This window comes from Excalfactoria chinensis, chromosome 1 (assembly GCF_039878825.1).
Source record: "Excalfactoria chinensis isolate bCotChi1 chromosome 1, bCotChi1.hap2, whole genome shotgun sequence".
Lineage (NCBI taxonomy): Eukaryota > Metazoa > Chordata > Aves > Galliformes > Phasianidae > Excalfactoria > Excalfactoria chinensis.
This window is the reverse complement of record NC_092825.1, coordinates 131,684,670-131,708,808: the sequence shown is the minus strand read 5'-3', so window position 1 is coordinate 131,708,808 and position 24,139 is coordinate 131,684,670. Positions and strand designations below refer to the sequence as shown.

Here is a 24,139-nt window from a genome sequence, read left to right as displayed (position 1 = left end):
GATTCTATATAATATCGATAAAGTGCAGTTAGAATAGATTGTGACAAAAGTGACCATCTGATTGAGCTCCATTGTACTGGGGGGATGAGATTAGTCCTAGTCATGCACAGTGTTTTTGTTAGTGATCTGGTAGAAGCGTGGGGGAAAAAAGTAAACATCCCATCAATGACTCTCTTTTTCTGTGGCAGTTGATACCGAAAAGCGGCATGTTAGAGATTTTGCCCTGTGGAAAGCTGCCAAACCTCAAGAGTTATCATGGAGTTCACCCTGGGGAAAGGGAAGACCTGGGTGGCACATTGAATGCTCTACGATATCAAGGTCAGAGTTCTTGTATTTTAAATCCACGGCTGTTCCTTGTTTTCAGTCACTGTACAATGGTAGCGGCGGTGCTGCTTCTTTCTTCTCATCAGTGGAAAGAACCAGTTGTAATCATCTGTTTTCTGCAGTTTGGGGGTTTTGAGTATGGCACAAATTCTCCTCCTCCACCTTAATGAAGCAGCATCTGGTTTTGTTTTGTCGCTTTCCTCCTTTGAGAGAAAAGCGAGCATTTAAAATAAGCCATGCAGGATCACGCAGTTGATCAGGGAGTCTTTTACCTTCAACTGAGTAACCAGTGTTTTCATGAGCGTTACAGTGTGTCTTTCATCTGTCTTCCGCTCTGTGCAATTAGTGGTGAACCTGGTCAAGTCTATAGTGCTGTATGAGGAGGGCAGGGCATGGAATTACATCCCAGCTCCAGTGAACATGGAAGATTTTGCTTCCCTCGTCGTAGCAGCAGTTGTGGATATGTGTGTGCTGATTGCATCTTTCATTACACAGCTTTAAAAGTCAGCTGCAGTTTTACATATTGAGTCTTCTCTATGGCAGTATATTCTGTGAGCATGATGTGAATTGTGTGCGGTAGTAGTTTGTTTAGAGCTGGCTTAAATTCATTTGCTCTTGATTTGGAATTCAGTTTTATTTACTCCACAGAATGGTAGTACTTTGTGCAGTATTAGCCTATGACCGATTAATTTGTGTTTGGAAAAGACTCTTTAATTCTTTTGATTGATGATGGTACTTAGTTTTCATTAGTCTCAAGTATTCTTTGGAAGCTAATAAGAAATAGCTGGGACCTGAGCTGGTTTCTCTTGAGTGTTTGGGACCTAAGCTCTAAGCGGGTGGAACAACTGCTTTAGTTTTCTCTTCCACAGACTGTGCTGGTACGCCTTGGGTTGTTAGTAATTACCACCTGATAGCGAAAAACATTTAGAAAAAGAGATTTTATATCACTAAACAATTTCTGCACTATGGAACAGTTTTTAAAGCAACTAAAGAACACAAAAGCACGATGCATTTGGAGTGCAGCCTATGACAGAAGTGCACTCTAGATAAGAAATAACAACCCTTTACAAAATTGCATGTCTGCTATTGTGACGCTACTTAAAGTATCTGTCTCTTTCTGTAAAAACTTACTTTATACCGTGTCTGGATGAGGCTCTCACCATGTAAATAGGTGTTGAGTCATACAGAGAGCGTAAGTGCAGTAATCTGGGACTGGGAAAAATGGGGAACTTAGACTTTTAAGTTATCTAAAGTGTTTTGCTGTCACAGTCAGCTGTCAGGTACCCATTTTAAGCAATAACTACTTGTCTGTTTTGCCAAAGATCTCCGTGCACTTGGAGCTAGGTGAATTAACTTTGAAATACCTTTGAAGTGCATGTGTGGGAAGGTGACAGAGGAGCATTGGTCACTGGTGTAGCCAGTGGAAACCATCTGGCATGACTTTGATCCGGTCTCCTTTTTGGAGCTTCACTTACAATGGGATGCACTGTGCCTCCACAGGCAAGATGAGGTCTCCAGAGGTCTGTGCTTAATCTGATTTTCAAGCAGGCAGAAAGAAGCAAAAGAGCCTGAGCTTTCAAAAGGGCCCAGGCTTTCAAAATGGCCACTGAGACACTGTCTTCCTCTTCTGATTTCCTTCTCTTCTTCTGCCCCAAGTAAGGAGGTTTATAAACGTATCAATCTGTGCATATTCATGTCCATAAATCCCTGAAAGAACAGTGCACAGAGGACACAGGCAGGCTCCTTTCAGTTAGACCCAGTGCCAGGACAAGAGGCTGTGGGCACAAACCGGAACGTAGAGGCTCCCTCCGAACACCAGGAGCACTTCTGCATTGTGAAGGTGATGGAGTACTGCATAGGCTGCACAGAGGCTGCAGGGTCTTCTCCCTGGGGTCTCCAGCAGTGGTCTGGCTGTGGCCCTGGGTATCCTGCTCTGGGTGGCCTGAAGGGTACAAAATAAATGAATGCTAATACCAAATCTGAAGAAGCAGTTGTCACTGAACTTGTTTTGCCTGCAGATGAAGGCAGCTGTCTGATACTGGAGGAGGGCAAAGAAAAGAGATGTCCTGTTTGCCGTTCTTTAATCTAAATTAGAAAAAACAATCATTCATACTGAAGAAAACGAGTTGTGGGTGGGTATGGCCCTGTTCATACACATACTTCTGCCGCAATTTTCATATCCAAGGTCTGCGAGTTCTCTATTGACGTTACATTACAGTCATTAAATCATGTATTTATATTGCTTCTTCTTTCTTTTCTTTCTTTCTTACTGGAAGTTTTGGTAGTGTTCTACTTACCCATCAGGAAAATGTTGTTACAGTGCAGTGTTTGGAAGGCAGCTGGACATCCATACTGGTGGAATAGATCTCGCATTTCCTCATCATGAAAATGAAATAGCGCAGTGCGAGGCGTATCATCAGTGTGAGCAGTGGGGGAATTATTTTTTGCATTCTGGTAAGTAAAATACTCATCACCTGAGAGGTGTATAGAACTGCAAGAAATCTTGTTCTATTTTTTTGGGGTTGCCATTTTTATGTGGCATGAAATGTGAGGGAAACTTTACACATAGATGCTGTACTACAGCGGCCAGGTTCTGTCCTCACTAGATAAAGGAACATAAATGAGAGCGCATCTTGAAATTGAATGCCTTTATTTATAAAGTGGTTACAATAAATACTAAATATCATCCAAATCAATCTCCAAATAGTAACAGTGTGTGCATTACTCACATGCAGTGTTTGCTCCAAATTAAACATGCAGAAAGAAGAGTTCTTCCTCTTAGAACTTCCTTCCGTCTCATTTGAATTTCTCCAAGATTTTTATGCTTATGATAAGAGTTTCTTTTCAGATGTTACTTTGGTTATAACAGTCCTGCAGGAAAAAAGTGGAAATAGTTGATCTTTTCTATTTCTTCTAAAAGTAATTCCTGCTGTCTTGGAGATAGAACCTTCAGTATCTGGAGGTGGGTGAATGAAGGTGCTGGGTAGATGATCATAATGTTTTAAAAGCTTTGAAACTGGAATAAAGCAACCCAGTTCTCCAATCTCTCTCAGTATCAGTTTCTTGTGGGCTTGAAAGGAAGCTTTAAGTAGAGTGCTGAGCTAAGTAGTAAGTATGGTGAAAGGCTTTAATCATGGTAGGAAAAATGCATTGTACTACTGGAGGATGATAATAATAGTGGTTGCAAAGCTGCATGAACCAACAAGCCAACCAAGCTCACAGCTGTGATCCTGCAGCGAAGCATCTCAGTTGAGATGTTTTACATAGTTTGAAGTGTGGGGAAAACCTAACAAACAGATTCTCTAGTGATTAATAACTGCAAGTTTTGAACATGTGATTCACGTACCTGTAACAATGTAAATTATCCTGAGAAGCTTTTCTAAATATATTCTTTTCCTTTAAATACTCGAGTAGCATTATGTTGAGTGATGAGTAAAAGACACAAAATTAATGCTAAGGTCTGAGTGAGTCAGACACTTTGGTTGAGCCTGTTCAAGCACAGTCAAAGAAATTGCTGCTGGGAAGGCAGAAAGTCTGTAACACCTATGGGCTATATCTAGACCGAGTCACTCAACCCTCACTGAATCACAGAATGGCTCAGGTTGGAGAGGACTTCAAGTCTCCAACCGCGCTGCCACAGGCAGGACCACCAACCTCCACATCTAATACTAGACCAGGCTGTCCAGGGTCCCATCCAACCTATTCTGTCCAACCCAACCCATCCAGCCCTCAGTGTTGTGGAAGGGCAGAGGCAGTGAGACATGTCACCATAGCCCCTTAACCCTCCTCACTGGTGACCAACCTCAGACTCTGCCTATCCTACAGAGAGCGACCGATTCAACTTGACCTTGGCCTTGGTGTATCCTCTGCAGATCTCTGTCATTCTTCACCAAGAAGTCACCTTGCTGTTCACACCTGACTGAACTATACCAAATTGTCTTTCACTCACTCGATCTTGGCATTATGACATTGCTTGACGTTGTGTAGAACTGTTCCCTGCTGCCTCGTATAGTGGTCCAGTGAAGATTCTGCTGTGCAGTGCACTGAACTACATCATTTTATGATCATACTGGTGCTGTTCTGCTAGAAACCTCCAAGTTCGTACTTCCTGTTGTAGTTGTAGAGATTCTGGATGGTCTCCAAAGTACTGAAGGCAATAGAAAATCAGCTGCAGTCTGTGTTTTCTCTTCCTGCTGAACAGTACTTTGTGCAAGAGCTCTTTTTGAAGTCTTTGAGTTACTCGTCTGAGCAAGAGTTGTACAGCCTGTGCTTCACTCTGGGAATTACTCTGGCTTTTTTTGTGTGTGTGCATGTGTAAATATGTATCTGTTGGTTCTGTTTGGGACGAATCTTAAATTCTAGTTTCATTTCCCAATACAGAGGCTGTTGTAAGTCAACAGAGGCTGGTGCATCCCCCAGGGTGTGCTTTACTCCTGCAGTGCTGGGGATTTCACTTCTACTGAGACGCACTGGTTACTGCCAGCTGGGAGCCTTCTGCTAAATAAAACAGTCAGTTTGAGTTTTGGAGCTTGGAGTCGTAACTACAGGGGGAGTGTTCTTTGAAACTAACTGAAAGGGATTGAAGATTTCTCAGAAAAGAAAACAAGAAAACATTGATTGCAAGAGCGATTTGAGTGCTGCTGTTCTGTAGGAGCGGACAGATTGCGTTCATTAATTCAAACCAAATTTTGCTGGAGGACGATAGCATGAATTATTGAGGGCAAACGAATCAGCTTCAGAAACAATTTATTCTGGTAACAGACTTGAGAATTTTAGCAGGCTCAGAATTGGTGGAGCAATCCCCATTAGAAGAAGAAAATCCCCTGCACCGGGGATAAATCTTCTTATAAGGGCTTTATTTTTAGACTACTTGTACTCTGGGAAGAGCGCCAAGCCAAAGTTATGAAAATCCTCATATTTTGTGATTCTGTAAGGAAATCATTCCCTGTGAGCACTGAAACTCTTGAAGAAGAGTCTTTCAAATTCAGATGTTACTGATACTTTACTAGGAAATCGTGGCCAACTTGTTTGAAATGTGGCTGCCGGAAGTTAAGTCAGTCAATATTTAGGCAGCTTTAGAGAATAAACTAATCAATAAATAAATCACACCCAAGCTATTCCTTTTCCCTCCACAAAAGTGTCTGTTGATTTTACTGGAGTCATTGCAGCTGCAGGTGTGCGGTATTTCTGGCAGTCTGCATGGTTTTGCTTAGGGCCCTACACTTAACTATGTAATGAAGTGCCCTCACCTGATAGTGGCTGGGGCAAACGTGATGGAAATGAGGTTCTGATTGACTTGTGCATTTTTTCTTGTAGCTGGTTCTGGATCTCTGGGTCCCCCTGATCCTTTACTAACCTTGACAGGGCGATGTGCAAAATTAAATCTCCAAGTGGTTGGGGTAGGACTGGAGGTGGCTTCCCTGTGAAGAATCCTCACTGATTTGGGTGTCCCAAAGGCTATTGAAATGCATTCCTTTTGGTTGTTAGTAAGTTCAGTGTGGAGCAGACCGAGGTGAGGAACGGGCTTCTGTAAATAACACATCAGCAGTCTCTGCTATTAACTGCAACAGGCAGGCAAGAAATGAATCCCTTCCTTCAAGCAGGATCTGGGCAGTTTTGAGCATGACCTGGCTCTGAAGTTCTCCAGCTAGGAGCAGGGGTTTGGCCAGGTAACCTGCCTTTCCATTTAAATCCCTCTGTTATTTCTCTTCTATCTATTGAACTCCGTGAGGCAGCAGACAAAGAGTTGGTTCTGGTGGAAGGCCTTCATGGGGGCTGGTCAGAGTCATGCCTACATGAAGGTGCTGTGTGGTGAGCAGCATTAGCATGCAGCCCTTGTTGCTACACAGATATGCTCCTTGCTGCCTGCAGTGCTCTGGAGATGCCAGACCTGTGGCTGACAGCCATGTGTCCTTGATGAGGCACAGCTGAGTGCTGAACAGAGGAAGCAATTTCAGGGTAGATCTGGATGGCCACCTTGTGTTGCCTGGACGTTCTCCACAGCCATTGCTAGCTCCTCTTTGAGCAGATTCCCACATAGCATCTGTGACTTCTTATATTCTTTATTAATATCTCTACTTATACCCTGGTTCTTCAATGAATAACGTTTTCTTCTGTTGTACAATTCACCCAGCCAGAGCTGAGGGTGGGGAGGTGTGCAGGGCTGCTGGCAACAGTTATGAGCAATAACTTGTGCATTGCATTGAGATGGTTGGCACTCATCCACCTCAGCCTCTGCTTCCTCCTGTGACTCCAGTATCTCAGTGTAGAGCTTTCTCTCGTTCAGTGCCCATTCAGAAGCACGCTAACTTATCCTGATGCATTTGTTTTGTTCTAGGGCATTTGCACGTTAAAGGAAGTCAAGAAAAAATGTCTAAGTCATTAAAAAACTACATAACCATCAAGGTAATCTATATCTGCGTGTTAAAGAAATGTGTGTACGTAACATATAAATACTAACCGCAGTCTTACTTTGAGAAAGGATGTGACCGTATGCTTATACTGCAGGGAAAGTGAAGAAGGGTGTTTTTTTCTAGTGCTATTTGTGCCTATTTGGGTGCAGTAAGCCTGCTCTCACTCAGGGGTTGTTCCTAACTTGGGTCTCGCTGAGCTGAGAGCAATTGTGGGACCATAAATATTGTTCTCCTGTCTTCTTTATTGTATTTTTCTTACTGTCGCTTTCTTGCCAGCGCACAGGGAGCTTTAATTACCACCAGGCTGCATGACTATCGTGTTTTGGTGTGTCAGAGAGAGGGAACCCTTAACCAGAGGGAGTGAATCAGTAGCATCTGGGTTATCTTTTGTCTCATGGAGGTCCATGAAGAGATTGAGCTCAAGTTTGTGGTGCAGCATAGAGCAGTGTCACCACGTCTGTGATGCACGATACGTAACACCAATGTAGCTCCAGTGTTAGCTGACACCTATTGTTAGAAGCAGGTAATTTTCTTCCTTGAGACAAAGCTTGAGAGGCAGCTTCAGCACATATGTTCCCCTCTGCCCCCGTGGAAAACTAGTTACAATCCCTTTAAATTGGCGTGAGCTGCTTTGTTCTTAATTCTCCCCGTCTTGTCTTGTCTGCATGCAGTTAAGCCCCGTCTCCCCCTGGAACATTATCCATCGCTCACAGTTTTCACAGCGGTTTCCTGAGTCTGAGCAGATGTTGTAGACAGGGCAAAGAAGCGACCATTAATGCAGCACACGCAATGTAAAAAGCACCTATGGAAATGTTCCCCTCAGTTTTTGCAGTGGCACTTCTTTGCATAGAGGAAAGTGCTGTGCAGGAGGCGGCTGTAGGAAGCAACAATGTGCTTAACAACAAAAACTTCAAGACCAGCTTTCTTCCCATGCTGGTCTCGTTTTTAATTTCACGATTAGACACGGTTAGCAAGTATTAATCCTCTCCCTCAAGTAACTTGCAGTCCAGCGAACCACAGTTCTTCCCATGCGGCCTTCCTGCATCCTGGACATTAAGCCCTGTGTGGTACTTTGCAGTGTGTGCTCTGAACAGTTCACAGCCTCTGGTGGTGCCGCTGGCTTTTCCATTGTCTGGGGTGGCAGAGGAGCGCAGAGCGCATTCCTGGCAGGCACTGAGGCATGGCTCGCCTTTCCTGTTGCCGCGCTGGATGCTCTCTGTCCAGCTGCGCTATTTTTCTTCCCCCTTCATCCTTTCTCTGTGTTTCTTTCATGTGTCTTAGTCTTCTTTTCTTTAATGGTTATTAATGCTGACCTTCAAAATCAAGTGCGTAGCGGTGATGCGCAGCCAAGCAGCCTGCTTTGGGAGATCCACGCTACTTTCTTTCTCCGTGTTCTATTTTTAATGAAATACAGAAGTAATTTCCAGAAATTCCTCCCCAAACTCAAACATTTCCTCACTAGAATCCATTTCCTTGTTTTAGTGTTATTGTTTTCCTTCCACATATTAGTGTAAAGGACGCTGAGGTGCTGGAGCAGGTCCAAAGAAGGGCAACAAAGCTGGTGAAGGGCTTGGAGAAATGCCCTATGAGGAGAGACTGAAGGAACTGGGGCTGTTTAGTCTGGGGAAGAGGAGGCTGAGGGGAGACCTGATTGCTCTCTTCCAGTATCTGAAAGGTGCTCACAGCAAGAGTGGGTCTAGTCTCTTCTTACAGGATGAGGGGAAATAGCCTTAAGCTGTGCCAGGGGAGGATTAGGTTGGATATCAGGAAAATTTCTTCACAGAAAGGCTTGTTAGGCATTGCAATAGGCTCCCCAGGGAGGTGGTTGAGTCACCATCCCTGGATGTGTTTAAGAACCATTTGGCTGTGGTGCTCAGGGCTGTGATTTAGCAGAGTTAGGGTAGTATGGGTAGGTCATGGTTGGACTTGATCTTTAAGGTCTTTTCCAACCTGAGTGATTCTGTGATAAAGCTTCTGAGAGTGCCGAGCACATAAAGTTGCACAGAATTGATTTAAAAAACGGCCACTTAGTATTATAGTCTGTTTCTTGATTTAGTTTGCCCCGATTGCTTCTATTGCTTCTGTTTCCACTTGAGAGACTGCACAGTGCTGATATGTGCTGCCCTCTGCACTCAGGCTCTTTGGTGTTTGGGCTTCTAGCAGAAGCTAAACCTCAAAACATACACCTTTAAGCAAATGCCATTTCCACGTTTTCTTACTTGTGCTGGCTTCACCCCTTGATTTTGTATTGGCAGCGATGCTGCGGTGTCACAAACTTCCTATCACTGATTTTCAAATTAAAAATCAGGAGCGCAGTAGCAGTTAATCGTCCACCTTGTCCAACCTTCTTGCTGAGAGCAGAGCTGCCGAGTGATTGAATGTCTTATCAGTGTACCTTCCACGCATTTAAATAGTTCTTTGTAGGGGTAATAAATTATTGTTAAAGCTAGATAAGTACTAGGGTGAAATTAATGAGGTTTCGCGGCCAGCATAGATAAATTCCAGCAATATATGTGTGTGTATATATATATATATATAAAGGGTTATTTTTATTCACTCAGTTTTCCTTCACGTGCTCTGGAAAAGTTGCCTTCTTGTTCCAGTCTTTCACAAGCTTTGCAGTACTTGGGAGCTGTCCTTTCCTGCAAGGTCGCGTCCTAGTTTTGGTCTGATAGCTTTGGTTTGTTTTCTTCAGAAGTCTTCATTCAATGCACAAATTATGATGGTTACAAAATATTTATCGATGTCTGATATTCATGATTGACATTCCATGTATATCGATGCCTTCTACATATATATGCACATCTATCTGATATGGTTATGGCATTAGACTTTAGATGTGAGACCAGTTCTCTAAACTAGAGTTTTAATCCTATCTTCAACTACTGTCATGGGCTGTTTGTAAAGTCTGTTTGCCTGTAAAACCAGTGTGAGAGGGTTGAAGAGCAGACTGAGAAATGGTTCGATCTAATACTAAAGCTGTCTTTTTTTGTGGGCGGGGTTTAGGATTTTCTGAAGAAGTTTTCCTCGGATCAGTTCAGGATGTTCTGTTTGCGCAGCAGATACAGCTCAGGTAAGAAGAAGGTGTGTGTGGCTCCTCACGTTCCTCCCAGCCTGGATTTCCAGGGGTGCCTTGGAGCTCTCACCTTGTAGGTGGAAACGTTCCCTGCCCAGAGAGGCTGTGGCAGCTCCATCCCTGAAGTGTTCGAAGCCAGGCTGGGTGGGCCCCTGGGCAGCCTGATCTTGTGTCTGATTTAGTGGTTGGCTGCCTTGCCCATGGCAGGGGATTAAAAGTGGATGATCTTTGATGTCCGTTCCAACCCAAGCCATTCTGTGATTCCTTGTAGGATTGGTCTTAAGCCAGCATTTAGGAAAGTATCTTTACCAAGGACAGTGCTTAACTGTTTGTATAAATACCTTCCATCCTCATGGGACAAAATAAACTGTGTGCACTTCAGTGGTGCTGGTCTGCAGCTGGGGGCACGTGGGACTCTCATGTGAATGTGGCACTGAAACAAAGGACGAAGGAAAAAGGCTTAGCACCTGCAGCACTGCCACACACGTATTTATTCTGTAAGTAGGAGCTGATGGCTGGGTTGCCTCCGAGGTGAGGAATGACACTGAGCCTTGCAGCTGTGAGTGCCTGCACATCCTTCTCTGCTGCTCCTGACCGGGTTGCATCTGAACGCATATGAGAAGGATGTGACAATTCTAAGTGGTTAAATGTCTCCCTGCGATAAAAGCAGAGGGCTATCTTGTAAATCCAGGCAGATTTGATAAAAGGAGGTGGTGGTGGTGGTGGTGTATTGCCAGCAAGCTGCTTGATAGATAAGAACTGCTGGGAGGTCTGCAGTGCTTGGCAGGATGCGATGCCGATGGCAGGAGCTGTGTCAGATAAGCAGGCAGAGTCAGGTACTTGCTATGCAGTCTGTCAGCACGTGTCTGTGCCATCAGCTCAGTTCTGCTCAAAGACAAATTTACTTCATTCCTCCTTGCCTTGCTGTCTGCTTCCAAAGTAATTTTATCAGGAATGAGATCCCGAGCACCTCCTCTTTGTTCCTAAGGAGGTTTCTGTAGCCTAAACCTATTTGTGATGTTTCCTGCCATCCCTGACTTTGAAAGAGAATGTGTTGTCCTTGCTTGAGTGTTGGCTTGGGGAGCTGGGGGGTTATTAATGTGCTCATCAGGGTGAGCTCATGGAAGACCTGTAGGAGCATTCTGGTGAGACCATTATCTGAGAGCGCGTCTCCTCTGGAACGTGGAGGTGGTGTCCACCAGGATAAAGGTCCTCTGTGCACATCAGGCTGTGTTCCCTGGGGCTGGGCAGGCACCTACAGGGTGTCACTGCTGGCTGCAGACATTGACACTAAGGAGCACACAGCTTAGAGATCAGTGAAACAGGTTTGACATTGAAGCCTGTGGAATGAGATGTGCTGCAGTCTGGTATTGCAGCAGTGGGAGATTGGGGTTAGCTCCTCTTAGGGAAATGGATGGAAAATGTTAGGTGGCTCTTCCACACGTGTTTCTTCCATGTGTGCTCCTTGCATCCAGCTCACCCTGTGTATCAATCTCTGCACGTGTGGAGTGCTGAGCAGTGTGTCAGGTAGAAATAAGATGCTTACAGAAGAGCAAACATGGTCAGCCACTGATGTTGCTTTCGTCAACGATTTCTGGCCTCTGTGCTGTGCTTATTGATTTATTCACTCTGAGAGCATCAGTCTCGCGGTCAGTACCCTGTGGGGTGGCAGCATGAAGCTGGACGCCTCACCTGTACGGAAAAGCTGGAAGTCAGAGGGAAAGGGCCTTGGCTCTAGACTGTGCTCTCCTCCTGGTGCCTGTGGGCGTCCTTCTTGGCGTGAGTCACAGCTGGATCCACACAGGGCTGTTGGGAAGTGGCCTTTCCTGAATGCAGCACAGTAAAAGCTCACGGTGCCCTCTCGGCTGCTGCTGGGTGCAGCTGGTGGGGAGAGGTGCTGTCCCCACAATCCTGAGTCACTGGGTTTCCTCTTACATTCCATCATGGGTGGCTTTGCTCTCACTGTTGCACATGGGCTGTGAAGCTGCTGTAGACGTGGGGGTTTGACCTCCCAAGCCCTCTGCTCCTCTCTGGAACAGGCTTAAGAGATTTTCTGAGCTTGAATGGTGGTGTGCAGTGTGCGGCAGTTCAGGAGAATGCCCTGAATCAGCGGAGAAGAATGGATTTAATCAAAGCTTCATCAGAAATAAACATCCATCGAGTGTTCCCCTCCGAGCCCTGTAACCAGGGCAATGGGTTGAGTAATGGTAGCGGATATCAATGATCTCTCTTAGTACCTCACCGTTAAGTCAGCACCTCAGCCTTTTAAAAAGCTTCGTCAAGCTTAATTTTAAGAGCAGCATTAGTGGGACAGTAATGCAGATTTCTAATTGCACACAAGTAGAATAACACATTTCTTTGCTAGAAGGACTGTGCCAGAATACTGTGCCTGGGTATGGCAGCCACATCCTCTGTATCATAGCGCTCAGATACTTTGTTCTTTTTTCCCTTAGCTGTAGATTTCAGCGATGAGACCATGAATGATGCCAAGAACGTTCTCCAGGCAATCTCCTCATTTATTAGAGATGCAAATGCTTATATAAAAGGACAGCTGGTGTGTGACCCTGTTAGAGAAGACGTACTGTGGGAAAGGTAAGCGCGCTCCCTCTATCTAAAGACTGTGGTTATGTGAGGATGTCAGACATGCTGACATCCTGGTGTGGGGCAGAGGGCAGAAGGGTTGCTCAGAAATTGGCCAAGATAGAGGTCATAGGGAAAGAAGTAATGGTTGTTGAGACCATGACAGTGACAAGGAGAATATCCATGGAGTCCCTTATGAAGACTGGACCATATTACAGAGCAGAGAGATGTGGTTTCTGCTGGGTGTAAAAGTGAGGAGTGCGGTGCTCTGGAAGCAGAGTAGGAGGGGCAGTGAATGATAAGGCTTGGAGGTGTGAGGCGTGTGAGGAAATCAACATAGATTGTCAGTGGAAAACATAAGAGGGCAACACCTTGTGTACTGTTAAATATAAAGGCAACCAAGGTGGCACAAAGTTCTTATTTTTGGGAAGAGAAGGGGAAAGTCACAGGGAAGAGCTTATGGTGGGATGGGTTTAGGGTAGCAGCAATCTGATACCTGAGAGAGGAGGGTATTCCAGGCAAAACCACCCCGCAACAGGCAAAACAGGGTGAAGAGGAGCCTCGGAAGAGCTGGAGTAGCTGGATGTCCCCAGCTAACTGTGCTCCTTGGGCTTTATTGTGAAATGGCCCTGGGGTCGGTGCCTATCAGCGTGCAGGTCACCTGGCATTCTAGCAGAGAAAGCTGCCAGCGCTGTTTGCAGCCCTGGGTGAGCTCTCCTGTCAAGTGCTGGAGCAAGGCATGGGACAGGGCTTTGGGATAGAAATGTGCCACCAGCACAAGAAGTGAGCTGCTGGAGAAATAAAGGGCTTAGCAAATAGTTGATGTGCTTAACATCAAGCGAATTTTCCATGTGGTTTTAAATGATTAGGCAAGCATTGCTCTGCTGTTGCTGGTTCCTTTGGTTGGTGATGTATTTATTGAACAGGTCTTTGACAGGCATCAGGTTTCTCCCTTTACAGATGCGGAATGCGCTCTTTCCTGACCAGTGCAGCATCTCCCAGAGCAGCTAAGAAGGAAACGGCAGTGTCCTTTCAATGACTCCATCTGGCTGAATAGCTGATGAATTCAGCATACTGCTGGCATCTTGTTTATCTTGTCTTAAATGTTGCCTCTTCTCCTTGCAGGCTGGCCAGCACAAAGGTAAATGTGAAGGCTGCGCTTGCAGATGACTTCGACACCTCCAGGGCTGTTGCAGCAATTATGGACCTCATTCACCATGGCAACAGACAGCTTAAGGCTGTTACTAAGGTAACCCATTAGGATACAGAGATCAGAAAATGACAGCTGTCCACTGTCCCACTGTTTAATGCAGACAGATTAGTTTATTGTTCACATAAGAAAACGGCAGAAACAAAGCTCCATAAATTGTTGACCTTAATGGTACCCGTTTGTCCTGACCGTGTAGCAGGAATTGTATATGGCTGTTGTTTATGCCTCACTGTGTACAAAGTGTGTCTCTTTTGCTGCCCTCTATTATTTATTACCTGAGATTTTTGAAAGGCCTGAAGCCATGGTGCCACGCTGCTAATTGTAATGCAGGTTTTATGGCCTTACCGCGCTTCTTTGCCTACTGTCCGTGCGTAGAAATTGACCTAAGGAGGGAGCAGGGGATGGCTGTTCTGGGGGGCTGTGGCAGGCAGGCACAGTGAGCTGCAGGTGCGTGCTGGTGCCTGAGCTCAGCTCTGAGCCCTCTGGAACGTGTCTGGGAGCAGCCCCGCTCCTGAGACTTGGACTCCTAGGCAAGAGGCATCCTCTTTTCCTCCTTAACATCTGTGAGTGAATTCATGCCTGCTGGTAACGGTAATCGGCCTCCCTCCATGCCTGTGCATCTTTCCCCTTGGCGTTGTGAGGGGAGCAGGCTGAAGGTGCTTTCAGAGCTGTGTCATTCCCCACCTGGCTGGGTTTTACTGGTGGGGGGTGGCTCTGTGCCATTAGCGATGGTTTCCCCCATGGGCTGGGCTGTTGAGAGCTGAGTTGTGTAATGCGTATTGACCGGGCCATCTCTTCTGTTTCTTAACAGGATGTTGGATCTCCCAGAAGCTCGGTTGTGTACGGGAGCATTACTTCCTATATAGAAAGCTTCTTTAATGCCCTCGGGATGCCCTTTGAAGAAAGACAGGTATGAAACTCCTCTTTGGGATGCGCTGGTGCGTAGTAACGGTGTCAGCATTATGCTCTGCGGAGCACTTGCTAAAAGCATCAGAGGTAACAGAGCTATTTATGGTTTCGCTAAACCTTCCTGCATTGCTTGTGGTTTCTGCTGTGGTGTGTGAGGAAAGCATCTGAGCAGGCAGAAAAGGATGAAGCCCTGCGGGAGCCTGTTTCTTCCTGTGGGTGTCCCTGTATGACTTCTGCAGCTGTCGCGTTGTAGTAACGCGCGTCTGAGGAATGAAATGAGAAAGTTGGCACTTGAAAAGCCTTTACGTTGGTACTGTTAGGTGTGAGGTATGTACCTCTGTTTCTGATGGTTGCACCCATTTCCTTTGCTGGAAATACCTTGCATATCTCCAAGAGCTTGGAAGGGCAGGAATGGAGAGGGTGAACAGCTCTTGTGCTGAGGTACCAGTCCCATTTTGCAGTCATCTGGGTGCAAGCTACCTCTCTCTATGGGTGAGAGAAGGAGCCTGGACAGCCACAGGCAGGTGGGGTGAATGTGTTTTGCACTTAGGATGGATTTGACCAGATAGAAGTCTTGGTAGGTGTTTCTCCCTTAGGCAGCCCTCCCCAGTTCCTGCTAGGGTTCTGGCCCATGCATGGAAGGCATCATTGCCTGTTTGGAGCTTGTGAGCAAAGAATCATAGGACCACAGAAGTTGCAAGGATCTCAGTTCCACATAGGACCACCCAAAAATCAAAGGTGCGGCTGAACTTCATGTTCCAGAAGTAACAGCAGGAATCATCCTGGGGATGGACAAGGGCCACGTTTCCTTACAAAACTCCTTATAGGCCCTTTGAATTGGTTGGTACTACGGAAGAGGAAAATAGAGCTCAGCCCTCAGAGCCCATTGGGTGTTTTACATGGAAGAGGAACTGATCTCATATCCAGTGCTGCCCACCTTGGGGAGGATCCTGCCTTTGTGCTATGGATCAGTGCTTCCATGAGTGTTGGCAGTAGTGCCTGTGGAAGCAGTGCTGCTTAGCCCCACTCATTCATTTTTACTCTCCTACATTCAAGCATTTAGTGTGCTCTTCTCCCTGCCCTAGGTTCGTGGCTCTTAACGTTTATTACTTTCAGTCTCATAAACTTCTTCTTCAGAATGTTTATCAGGAAGAAATTATTTACTGTGAGAGTGGTGAGATACTGGAACAGGTTGACCAGAGAGTCTATGGATGCCCCCTGCCTGGAAGCGTTCAAGGCCGGGCTGGGTGGGGCTTTGAGCAGCCTGGTCTAGAGGGAGGTGTCCCTGCCTATAGCAGGGGTTGGATCTAGGTGCTGGGTTATGCAGCCAGGTTGGATGGGGCCCTGGGCAGCTGAGCTGGTGGGGGCAGCCCTGCCCGTGGCTGTGGTTGGGGTGGGTGGGCTGGGAGGTGCCTTCCAGCCCAAAGTGTGTTGGGTGACTCTGTGATTCTTCTCGCTTCTGTCCATTGTGAGGAGGAGGGGCTGCGATGTTTCAGTTACATCCCTGTAATGGAAGGCACGCAACCAAGAGAGGTGGCGAGGCTGCTGAGTTGTGTTTGACTTTGAACTCGTTCTCAGATGTCTTTAAAGCACCGTGTTTGGTTTGCAGGTTGCAGCGGGAGGAGGAAATACAGCTCTGCTCTCAAATGTGATGGATGAGCTCGTCAGCTTCCGCACAAAGGTCCGTAACTACGCTCTTGTGCTGCCGGAAGCCACAGAGACTGTGCAAATGGAGGAAGGTGCCGTGGGAGCAAAAGGACCAAAACAAGAACAGAAAGAGAAGAGACGGCAGTTGATGCAGGAGAGAAAACCCCTCCTGGAGGCCTGTGACAGCCTGCGTGGGGACCTGGCTGCCTTAGGAATCCACATCAAGGTAGAAGACAGTCTGCTCCCCGTGTGAGATGGGCCGTGGTTTGTCAGGCAGCATCCAGATGTGCCCTTTCACAGCTCCCCCATCAGTGTGCCCTCTCCCCGTACAACAGCAGTAGCAGAGGCAGCTGATGGCACTGCTGGCCTGTCCTGACGCTCAGCCTCGTGTCCCCATGCAAGCTTGTAGCTCCTTCTGTAGCTGCCAAGGGAGTGCTGTTTTGCCACTGAAAATCCCATCGTGTTCAGAAATGCTGAAATTGCCCCAGTTCCACACAGAAGAAGGGCTAGGAGGGATGTGTGCTGGGTTTTGAAGACTGAAGAGGAACGGGAAAGTAAACTGAGGTGACTGGTGGAGATACTGCCTTCCCTCTACCTACACCCCCATGCCAAAAGGGTGGGTCCTCTCCTGAGGCTCTGTTCCTCGCTCTTTGAGCTGTACATGCTTTCCCTGGTTCCTGTACCACTTCTCTCTCCATGGTGCGTCCTGCTTTTAGTCTGCATTACCCCGGCTGTGCCTGTGCTCCAGAGAAGTCCCCTCATTGAGCTGCCATCTCCTGGTTTCAGGAATGCTGTATTGCCGCTTCAGGGGGTGCTGCTGCATCCAGCTCTGCGTTGCACTGCTCTTCTCACCTCAGCTTCAGCCCTCGGTTCTATCTTGCTTTTTACATGCAGAACCATCCCTGCTTTGCTCAGCAGTTCACATTGCTCCTCGCACACGAGCTGTGCTCAGTGTCCTTGCATTGTTTTGCCACTGGGCAGATACGAAACGGGATCACGTGAGAGGGTGACTGCACGCATCCCTGTTAATTGCTGAGCGTGAGAGGCATTCTCAGTGCTGCCATTAAAAGCAGGCTGGAGCTGCGGTCAGCTCCCTTGGGATCTCACATGGAAGCCAGTATGCTGCTAAGGGCCGGGCTGAGGGACGGAGCACCGCAGTGCTGAACTGCAGCTGTGAAAGCAGAGGGAGCCGTGGGAAGCTGGAACATCTGCTTCCCTATTTGAACACAGCTAAAACCTCGGCTCCGCTGCTCGGTCAGGACAGCTTGCAAACTCAAACAACTGCCTGAATCAGCACAGGTGGAAAACAGTGCCCTCTGGACCAGAGTTGGTTTGTTCTTTAAGGGACGTACTTAGGAACATGAGCTTTTTATATAGGAACTCGCAAGTCCGCATCCTCCGCCTCCTGCTTGTCCCCAGGCAGTGTGTGCTGCTGGGTGCCAGGCAGCTGCCTTTGGGCCTTTTGCTGCTCTGCATCCTGTGCCTGAAGCTGAGGCTGGCAGTGCTGCAGGACGGTGGCTGCTGGAAGGAGCCTGTTGGAGGCTGCAGCGCGAGGGGTTCCTGTCTGTGCTGTGCTGAAACTCACCCAGCACCTCCAAGGGGTTTGGGCAGGGAGGAGGGCTCTGCTGCTGTTGGCTGTAGTAGCAGCTTTGCTGCACAAAGCCCATGTAGTTAAATAAATAAGTAAATAAATCTGCGCCATCTCAGAGCTGCGCACGGTGCGTTATGGGGCACTCAGACCGAGTGCGAGGCAGGTGCTGACCCTTTGTGATCCCAGCTGCCGGGCCTGACCCACTGCTTGTTCTTTGCAGGACAGAAGCACAGCTTCGACCTGGGAAATGGTGGAAGGTGGGCGAGCAGAGCAGCGGGCTGAGGAGAAAAGCTGAGCCTTCAGCGCTGGACTTTGTGCTTTTGGCTGCTGTGTTGTAAATACTGCATCTATCCTAATAAAGTATAAGCTGTAACCTTTTCAGTTTGCTTTTGCAGAGGTGAGAGTGTGATTTCCCCCGCTGTGGGAGCACGGGGGCTGTGTCAGCACTGGAGAGAGGGAGGTGGTGCATGCAGTGCACTGCTGGTCCCATTACTGAGCCCCCAGTGGAGCAAGCAGCCAGCACCCAGTGCAGGGTGAGCAGGGGAGGGGCTGTGCCAGCCTGGATCAGCATTCAGTACTGAAGGCAAGAGGGGTGGTCAGGCGTGGTTTGACAACAGTGTAGGTGTGAGATCAAATGCTTCTTTGCTTTGGCCACGTGTGCTTTAAACACAGGGCTGAGGCGACGTGCTGTGTGCGTGTTGCTGCTGTAGCTCTGCGCTGCTATGACCTAGAAGCAGAAATGATTTTCATGCAGCCCAACTTTGTGGGGGGACAGACGTGCTCAGAACACAGGGCAGTACACAGGGTTCAGTTGCTCTATTTTTATTTCCTACTGAAAGGAATTGCTACATTTCCAGAACGTTTAAAAAATCATAACAATTATTATTCTGAGTACATCGGTGAAGAACAAAGTTACAACTCTTGTGTAGACTTAAAACCAACAGGGCGGGTTGAGGTCCGTACTGATGGGGATCCATCGGTTTGGCCTACAAGTGCCGTTTTGCTACAACGCCCTTTCGATACGCTGCCACTGATGCTCTAGATACAAAACCTTTTGCCCAGTGTTCTGCAGGAAATCCAGTAGCTGTTTTATATCAGTTCACTTTCCCGATTGTTTCTTTGAAAGGAGTTGGGGCTTCTCGAATGAAGGGGGTAAATCCCGGTACCTTGGTTTCCTCCAGCATGTTGGCCGGGTAGAGAACTGCTTAAACAAACACCAGAAATCCATCTCTTACGAGTAGACAGTTAGTTAGGCTCCGATTTAAGAAGTCTGCGAACCCTCATAGACCAAAATGAGCAAACGTTTAAAAACCCATTTTACAAAACAGGTTAACTGGGTTAAAAAGAAAAACAAAACGCATAGGGGTGAGGTAGTAGTCACAGTGCATACAGAAGTAGTAATGCTAAGGGCCAGAGGGGCGATAGGCAGAGCAGCCTGACGCCAGGTGGGAAGCTATTGCAAGGTATGAGGAAGCAATCTGCCTCGCGTGCGTCTCACTGTGCTCCGCTCCAGAGCTGGAAAACAGTGGTTGCATTTCATTGAGTGTATACAGCTGGAGCTTGAGTGTAGGATCAGTGGTCGCACCACTGGCTGCCAGCTGTGGGTGCTCTGAACAAACATAGCTCTCCATAGTGGGTCAACCCTCGCAAGCTTTGACTGAATTCCCAAAAATCTAAGACATGACCGCGATGCAGAATCCTATTCAACTTCCCCTCGATATCCAACACTGAATACCTCGAATCGAAAGGAACCCACAGGGATCATCAAGTCCAACTGGTGGCTCCACACAGGAGTACCCAGCATTCAACCTCTATGTCAGAGCGGAGCTGTTCTGCCGCTGAACCAGCCAGGCACATCCCTAACAAACAGGCAGACCTGGCTTGTTCATGGCTCTGCACAGCTTCCCCGCACAGAACTTTGGCCCCTACTGCCATTTTCTGTTCCTTCCCATGGCTCACAGTGCACACAGCTGCCTGCCTTAGCTCTGAGTATACAGTTAAGTGCTGTTGTCTGCTGTTAGTTCCTCCAGTTCATATTCCTGCTTGGCTAACAGATACCAACCTACTTATATATGTGCTCATGTTCTCAGAGCTCCAGTTCAGCAGCTATTTGAGCTCTAAAACACTCTGCTCTGCCATTACACCCAAGAGCCTGAGCAGGTCAGTTCGGTGGCACAGCGCTCCTACCCTGCCTAGCACCTCTCTGAATGAGAACGTGACACAATTCATCCTGCCCAGTTCCGAATGACTGAGACCAGCTAAAGGACTAGAAAGGAGTTCTTCTCTCAGGTAAGCATAAATGCTGTTTAATACTAACATACCTACAGTATATCCTTATTGTGCAATGGGGGAATCTTCCCAAAGCCGAGACCTCGCAGGAAGGATGTCCAGTCAAAATGAATGCTGCCTCTGGGACTGGGAACGGAAAAGGCAACTAGTTACATTCAACATCTAAAGCAACGCTCATGCATTCCCTTTCCAAGGAGGCTGGCTTTCTGCTTCTTAAAGTGACTATACTACATGGCAAAACATGAAGTGCAATCGTTAAAGATTCTAGATGGAGGGTCTAAGGATGAACTCAGGACAACCGTGGTGCAATCTAGGAAATTCGGTTGAGCTGGTGGAAGAATTATATTCTTACCTAAGTCTCAAGTGCATTGTTTTGCTGCTCGTATTTCAGTTATTGCTCAATAACTATCAAAAAGAACAGAGGGATACTTTCAGCTTAGTTTTATTATATTATAACAGATCTGCAACTACAGCTTCTTTCAGCCAAAACATTTCTGTATTCCAAACTCTTAAAAAATATCTACATGAATCATAGTTTTCTATTCTTAAGAATAAAAAAAAATCTACCTAGCATACCGCTGCTGCTACAGCACTTGAAGGGTGCATGACTTAAATTCTACTGTAAATGCAATGACTCTGGCGCAGTCGTCGGTCTTCTTCTCCTCTGCTTTGACCTCAGGTTTCAAAAAGTTTGCTAAAAGCTGTTCCAACTTCTGAAACCATGTCGGAGGCGGTCATTGAACGTCCCAGTTTTTGGAAGGCCTGGTTGTTGCACTGCCTCGTCAGAGAGCAAGCTCCAAACGCAGCCACGAGGAAGGGATTTTGACTAAAAGGAAAACAAAAGAGTATATAAACCATAGCTGAACGTTCTGTTGCTAAAGCAGTCTTGTCTAAGACCGATCCAGCCAGTGCAAGCAACCCTATAAAGGACCAGGGAGCTCCTCAGCGACGGAGCTGGAGCACACCGAGCCCTTCCACTGCCACACCGGAGTAAAAAAGTGCTTTATAATGGGATACCTCAGGCAACCACCCCTCACCTCAGCTGGTCCTTGGGTATAACACTGGATTTCCTTTCCCCATACACAACAGAGGAGACTCTGCTCTCAGAGACAGTGTTGGGGTCATGGGCAAGCAGGTGACAGTCAGATGTATAAATACCTCACCAACTGCACAGAAGGTCATTACGTACCATTAAATGAGCTTAACAAGAGCACTGTAACACCTGAAGGCCACAACAGAAACTCGCCTGAAGCTCTCCCTACGCTGATGAACTACCTAACAGCGTATCCGTGTATCCATGCCTGCTATTCAAGCTCTGATCCTCCCCCGGAGAAGGCAGCACAGATGTGAGGCCCAGCAGCCTGCACACAGTTCTACAGCACCAGGTTCATGCCTATGGTATTCCAAAGCCATCACCTCAGCATCCTGCTTACTTACTAGGAGAACTCCGTGTGCTGTACCAGGAAGTCTGCAGACCATGTGCAGGGTTTGCCGATCTCTCTAACTATCCAGTGTACGCCACGCACACAAATGAACTCACCCTTTTCATTACGTAAAACCAAGTTACTCTTTTAGTGACAGCTGCAACTTCAGATACAACAACAACCCCGTTTTCATTTTCCATTCTGGATATGTTATGGTTGATGTGATGGAAACAAGGAGATGAAGATCATTACATTCACTATTCGGCACACTAACTAGAGAAAGATAAAAGTGGAGCAGGGATCTGGCATTGTGTGCCCCTGGTGGCGCAGTGGTATAAAGTGCTGCTTGCGGCACTGAAGGGCCCGGATTCGAATCCCCCCTGTGGCACAGGGGGTAGAAGTGCCGCTTTGCTCCACAGAGGGCTCGAAACCTGGGAGTTGGACTCAATGATCTCTAAGGTCCCTTCCAACTCGCATGATACTATGATACTATGATACTATTTGCTGCAGTCGGCCATGCTGAGTGAGGCACCCAGCAAGGCAGAACTCAGCCTTAAGCTTCAGCCCTGGATGCCCATTCTCCAAATATCCAAGACTGAAAGAATATGGAAAGAACTGGAAAGAGGAACACGCACTCACAACAAGTAAGAAATTATCAATAATATCCGTACCCGTTTGTTTTTTCTGCTCCAGCCAGAAACGCCCAGTGCGCTAAGACTCCAAGGGAACCAGAAAGGAGGTCTCCTTGTCCTCCACATCGCCGGCTGCTTCCTTCGTGACTGCATACAAGCACTGTGAACGAGCAAACCAAAACCAGTCAGGTGCGTTTCTTCTTCTGTACAGCGTGATTCTGCTGTGGCTGTGGGAGCGAAGCTCTGAGGGGACTCGCAGGCAGCAGTGTATGCTGAAATACGCTATTTTGTTGACCACAAAAGAATTAAATGGTGCTAATATTGAAATAAACACTTTCCAGTTACTTTTCAGTCCTTGGTTAAGTAACGTGGCACAACGCACGGACCTCATTCCACTCAGCCTGCAGGGAACGCTGCCGCCCAGCAGTTTAGTGCTTCATGTTTCCATACACCACCAATGCTGCCCGTATAAGCACACACACCCCACACTGGTCCAGAGCTCCTCACGAAGCCATTGCATGAGTGCAACTCTGCAGAGCCTCAGCCCTTCCGTTTTTACAGCAGTCAATCAAAGTGTTTACAAGGAGCAAGTGCAAAACAGAACTCAGTTGTGAAGCTGCCTGTGCACATCAGAAAGCAAGTTTACAGAAAACAGCCTTGTCTTTAGGCTTTGTAGAAATCAAAGGCAAGAAGAGATCTCTGCCAGTCAGCAGTGTCCTGAGAGTCCACGCGTGTCTCTGTCAGCAGTGTTGCAGTGGGTAGGATCTGTCAGCAGCTGCTGCCTCTCTGGTTTTGATACGCCAAGGTCCTTGGTCAAACTGATCTCTGTGGAGCTTTAATTACGAGGGACATGCAGATGGTTTCACTGAGTGTAAGACCCCTGCTCTCCACTTTAAATAAGCCCTGAAGTAGGAAGCCGGTTATTAGCGTACTCCTGGGCAAGCCAAGCACACAAGGCAATACGAAGCAAGGCGCTGCTGGTGCCAACAGCTTTTACCTTGGGATTCTCCAAGGTGTGTGACAGAGCAGCCCAGGACTTTGAAAGAGATTACCATTCATGTTTTTCCCAGTAACCGTGTCTTTCAGATAATGGGGGAAAAAATCAGTTTGTGCATAAATTGAAGGCCTTGCAGGTAAGCCTTCTTAAATAGCAAGATTAAAGACAACCTACTTAACGCGAGCAAGCCCTTTCCAGTTCATTTGCATAGCTCATTTCTGCTCTTTGTTACTCAGCGCAGCAGAGAATTGTACTTCACTCCCATTGCCTCCCAAGTCGTCCAGCAGCAATTGCTGTGCTCAGGAGGCCGGGCAGTTGTGTGCTTTTACTGCCACTGGCAGGGCAAAGATTCATCAGCCACCACCAACACAGCAGTGCTCCCTGCACGTCGTTTTCCCAACTGCTCTTCTCCCTCCCCTCCCCCAGCCCCAAATTAAGATTCCGGAGGTGTTTCTCAGCGAGCAGGAGTTAATGTCAAATTTCACCAGTGGAATACTCCGCTGAGCGAGGTATCTGAAAAAGGTATGCCCTCTTAGGTGGATTTTATGTTTTTTTAATGCGGCGCTTTGGAGAAATTACCTCTAATTCTGCTACTTTGAAGATGGTATCTCACAGGATTTTCGCTTTGAGGTCTTGAACTCCTGGCAGGAGGCAGGATGGAAATCCTCTGTTCAAAAGCTTTGAGGCCTTCTGACTGACAGCTGAGCACAAGCCCCCGCTTATTAGCTGTATGTCACCATCTGCCACTATTCTGCAGCCCCACAACCTTACAGTGAGTTTTGAGCTGCGCAGGGAAGTAAGATCTCCTCAAAGTAGGCCAATTATAACACATAACACCCCGCGACCGAAAAAAAAAGTGCTCTTTTGTTTGTAAGTCTCAAATATGTGCAGAGTACCTCGCAGGCAGCAACAAAGGCAGACCTTTGTACTCCGCACAGAGATGCTGGAAAACAAATCCAAGCAGTAGCTTCAAAGAAGCAGAATTACAGGAAATACACTGAACGAGGGGGAAAGGTGTAACGCCCGGCCAGTTCTCGCAAAGAGGCT

General features: G+C 47.2%; 2 protein-coding genes across 10 annotated transcripts in view; one reads left to right on the top strand and one right to left on the bottom strand.

Annotated features, from left to right (window-relative positions):
- The window catches only part of CARS2 (cysteinyl-tRNA synthetase 2, mitochondrial), a 32,781-nt gene extending 14,650 nt beyond the window's left edge, over positions 1-18,131 (top strand). For 3 of the 5 annotated variants that reach the window (XM_072350268.1, XM_072350258.1, XM_072350235.1), the window contains exons 7-15: positions 189-318; positions 2,645-2,778; positions 6,662-6,729; positions 9,744-9,810; positions 12,267-12,405; positions 13,519-13,642; positions 14,415-14,513; positions 16,122-16,385; positions 17,971-18,131. In XM_072350268.1, the coding sequence (XP_072206369.1) occupies positions 189-318; positions 2,645-2,778; positions 6,662-6,729; positions 9,744-9,810; positions 12,267-12,405; positions 13,519-13,642; positions 14,415-14,513; positions 16,122-16,385; positions 17,971-18,045 (1,100 nt within the window). In that variant the 3' untranslated portion in view covers positions 18,046-18,131. Of the gene's footprint in view, positions 1-188; positions 319-2,644; positions 2,779-6,661; positions 6,730-9,743; positions 9,811-12,266; positions 12,406-13,518; positions 13,643-14,414; positions 14,514-16,121; positions 16,776-17,970 lie in introns of all 5 variants that reach the window. The other 2 variants (XR_011905364.1, XM_072350249.1) reach the window with 2 other exon arrangements.
- A 1,901-nt stretch (positions 18,132-20,032) lies between these two features.
- NAXD (NAD(P)HX dehydratase) overlaps positions 20,033-24,139 on the bottom strand; it is a 49,458-nt gene continuing 45,351 nt past the window's right edge. For 4 of the 5 annotated variants that reach the window (XM_072346884.1, XM_072346874.1, XM_072346850.1 and 1 more), the window contains 2 exons: positions 22,135-22,255; positions 20,466-20,865 (listed from right to left, as the gene is read on the bottom strand). In XM_072346884.1, coding sequence (XP_072202985.1) covers positions 20,715-20,865; positions 22,135-22,255 — 272 coding nt within the window. In that variant the 3' untranslated portion in view covers positions 20,466-20,714. Of the gene's footprint in view, positions 20,166-20,465; positions 20,866-22,134; positions 22,256-24,139 lie in introns of those variants that run through there. The other variant, XR_011905036.1, reaches the window with a different exon arrangement.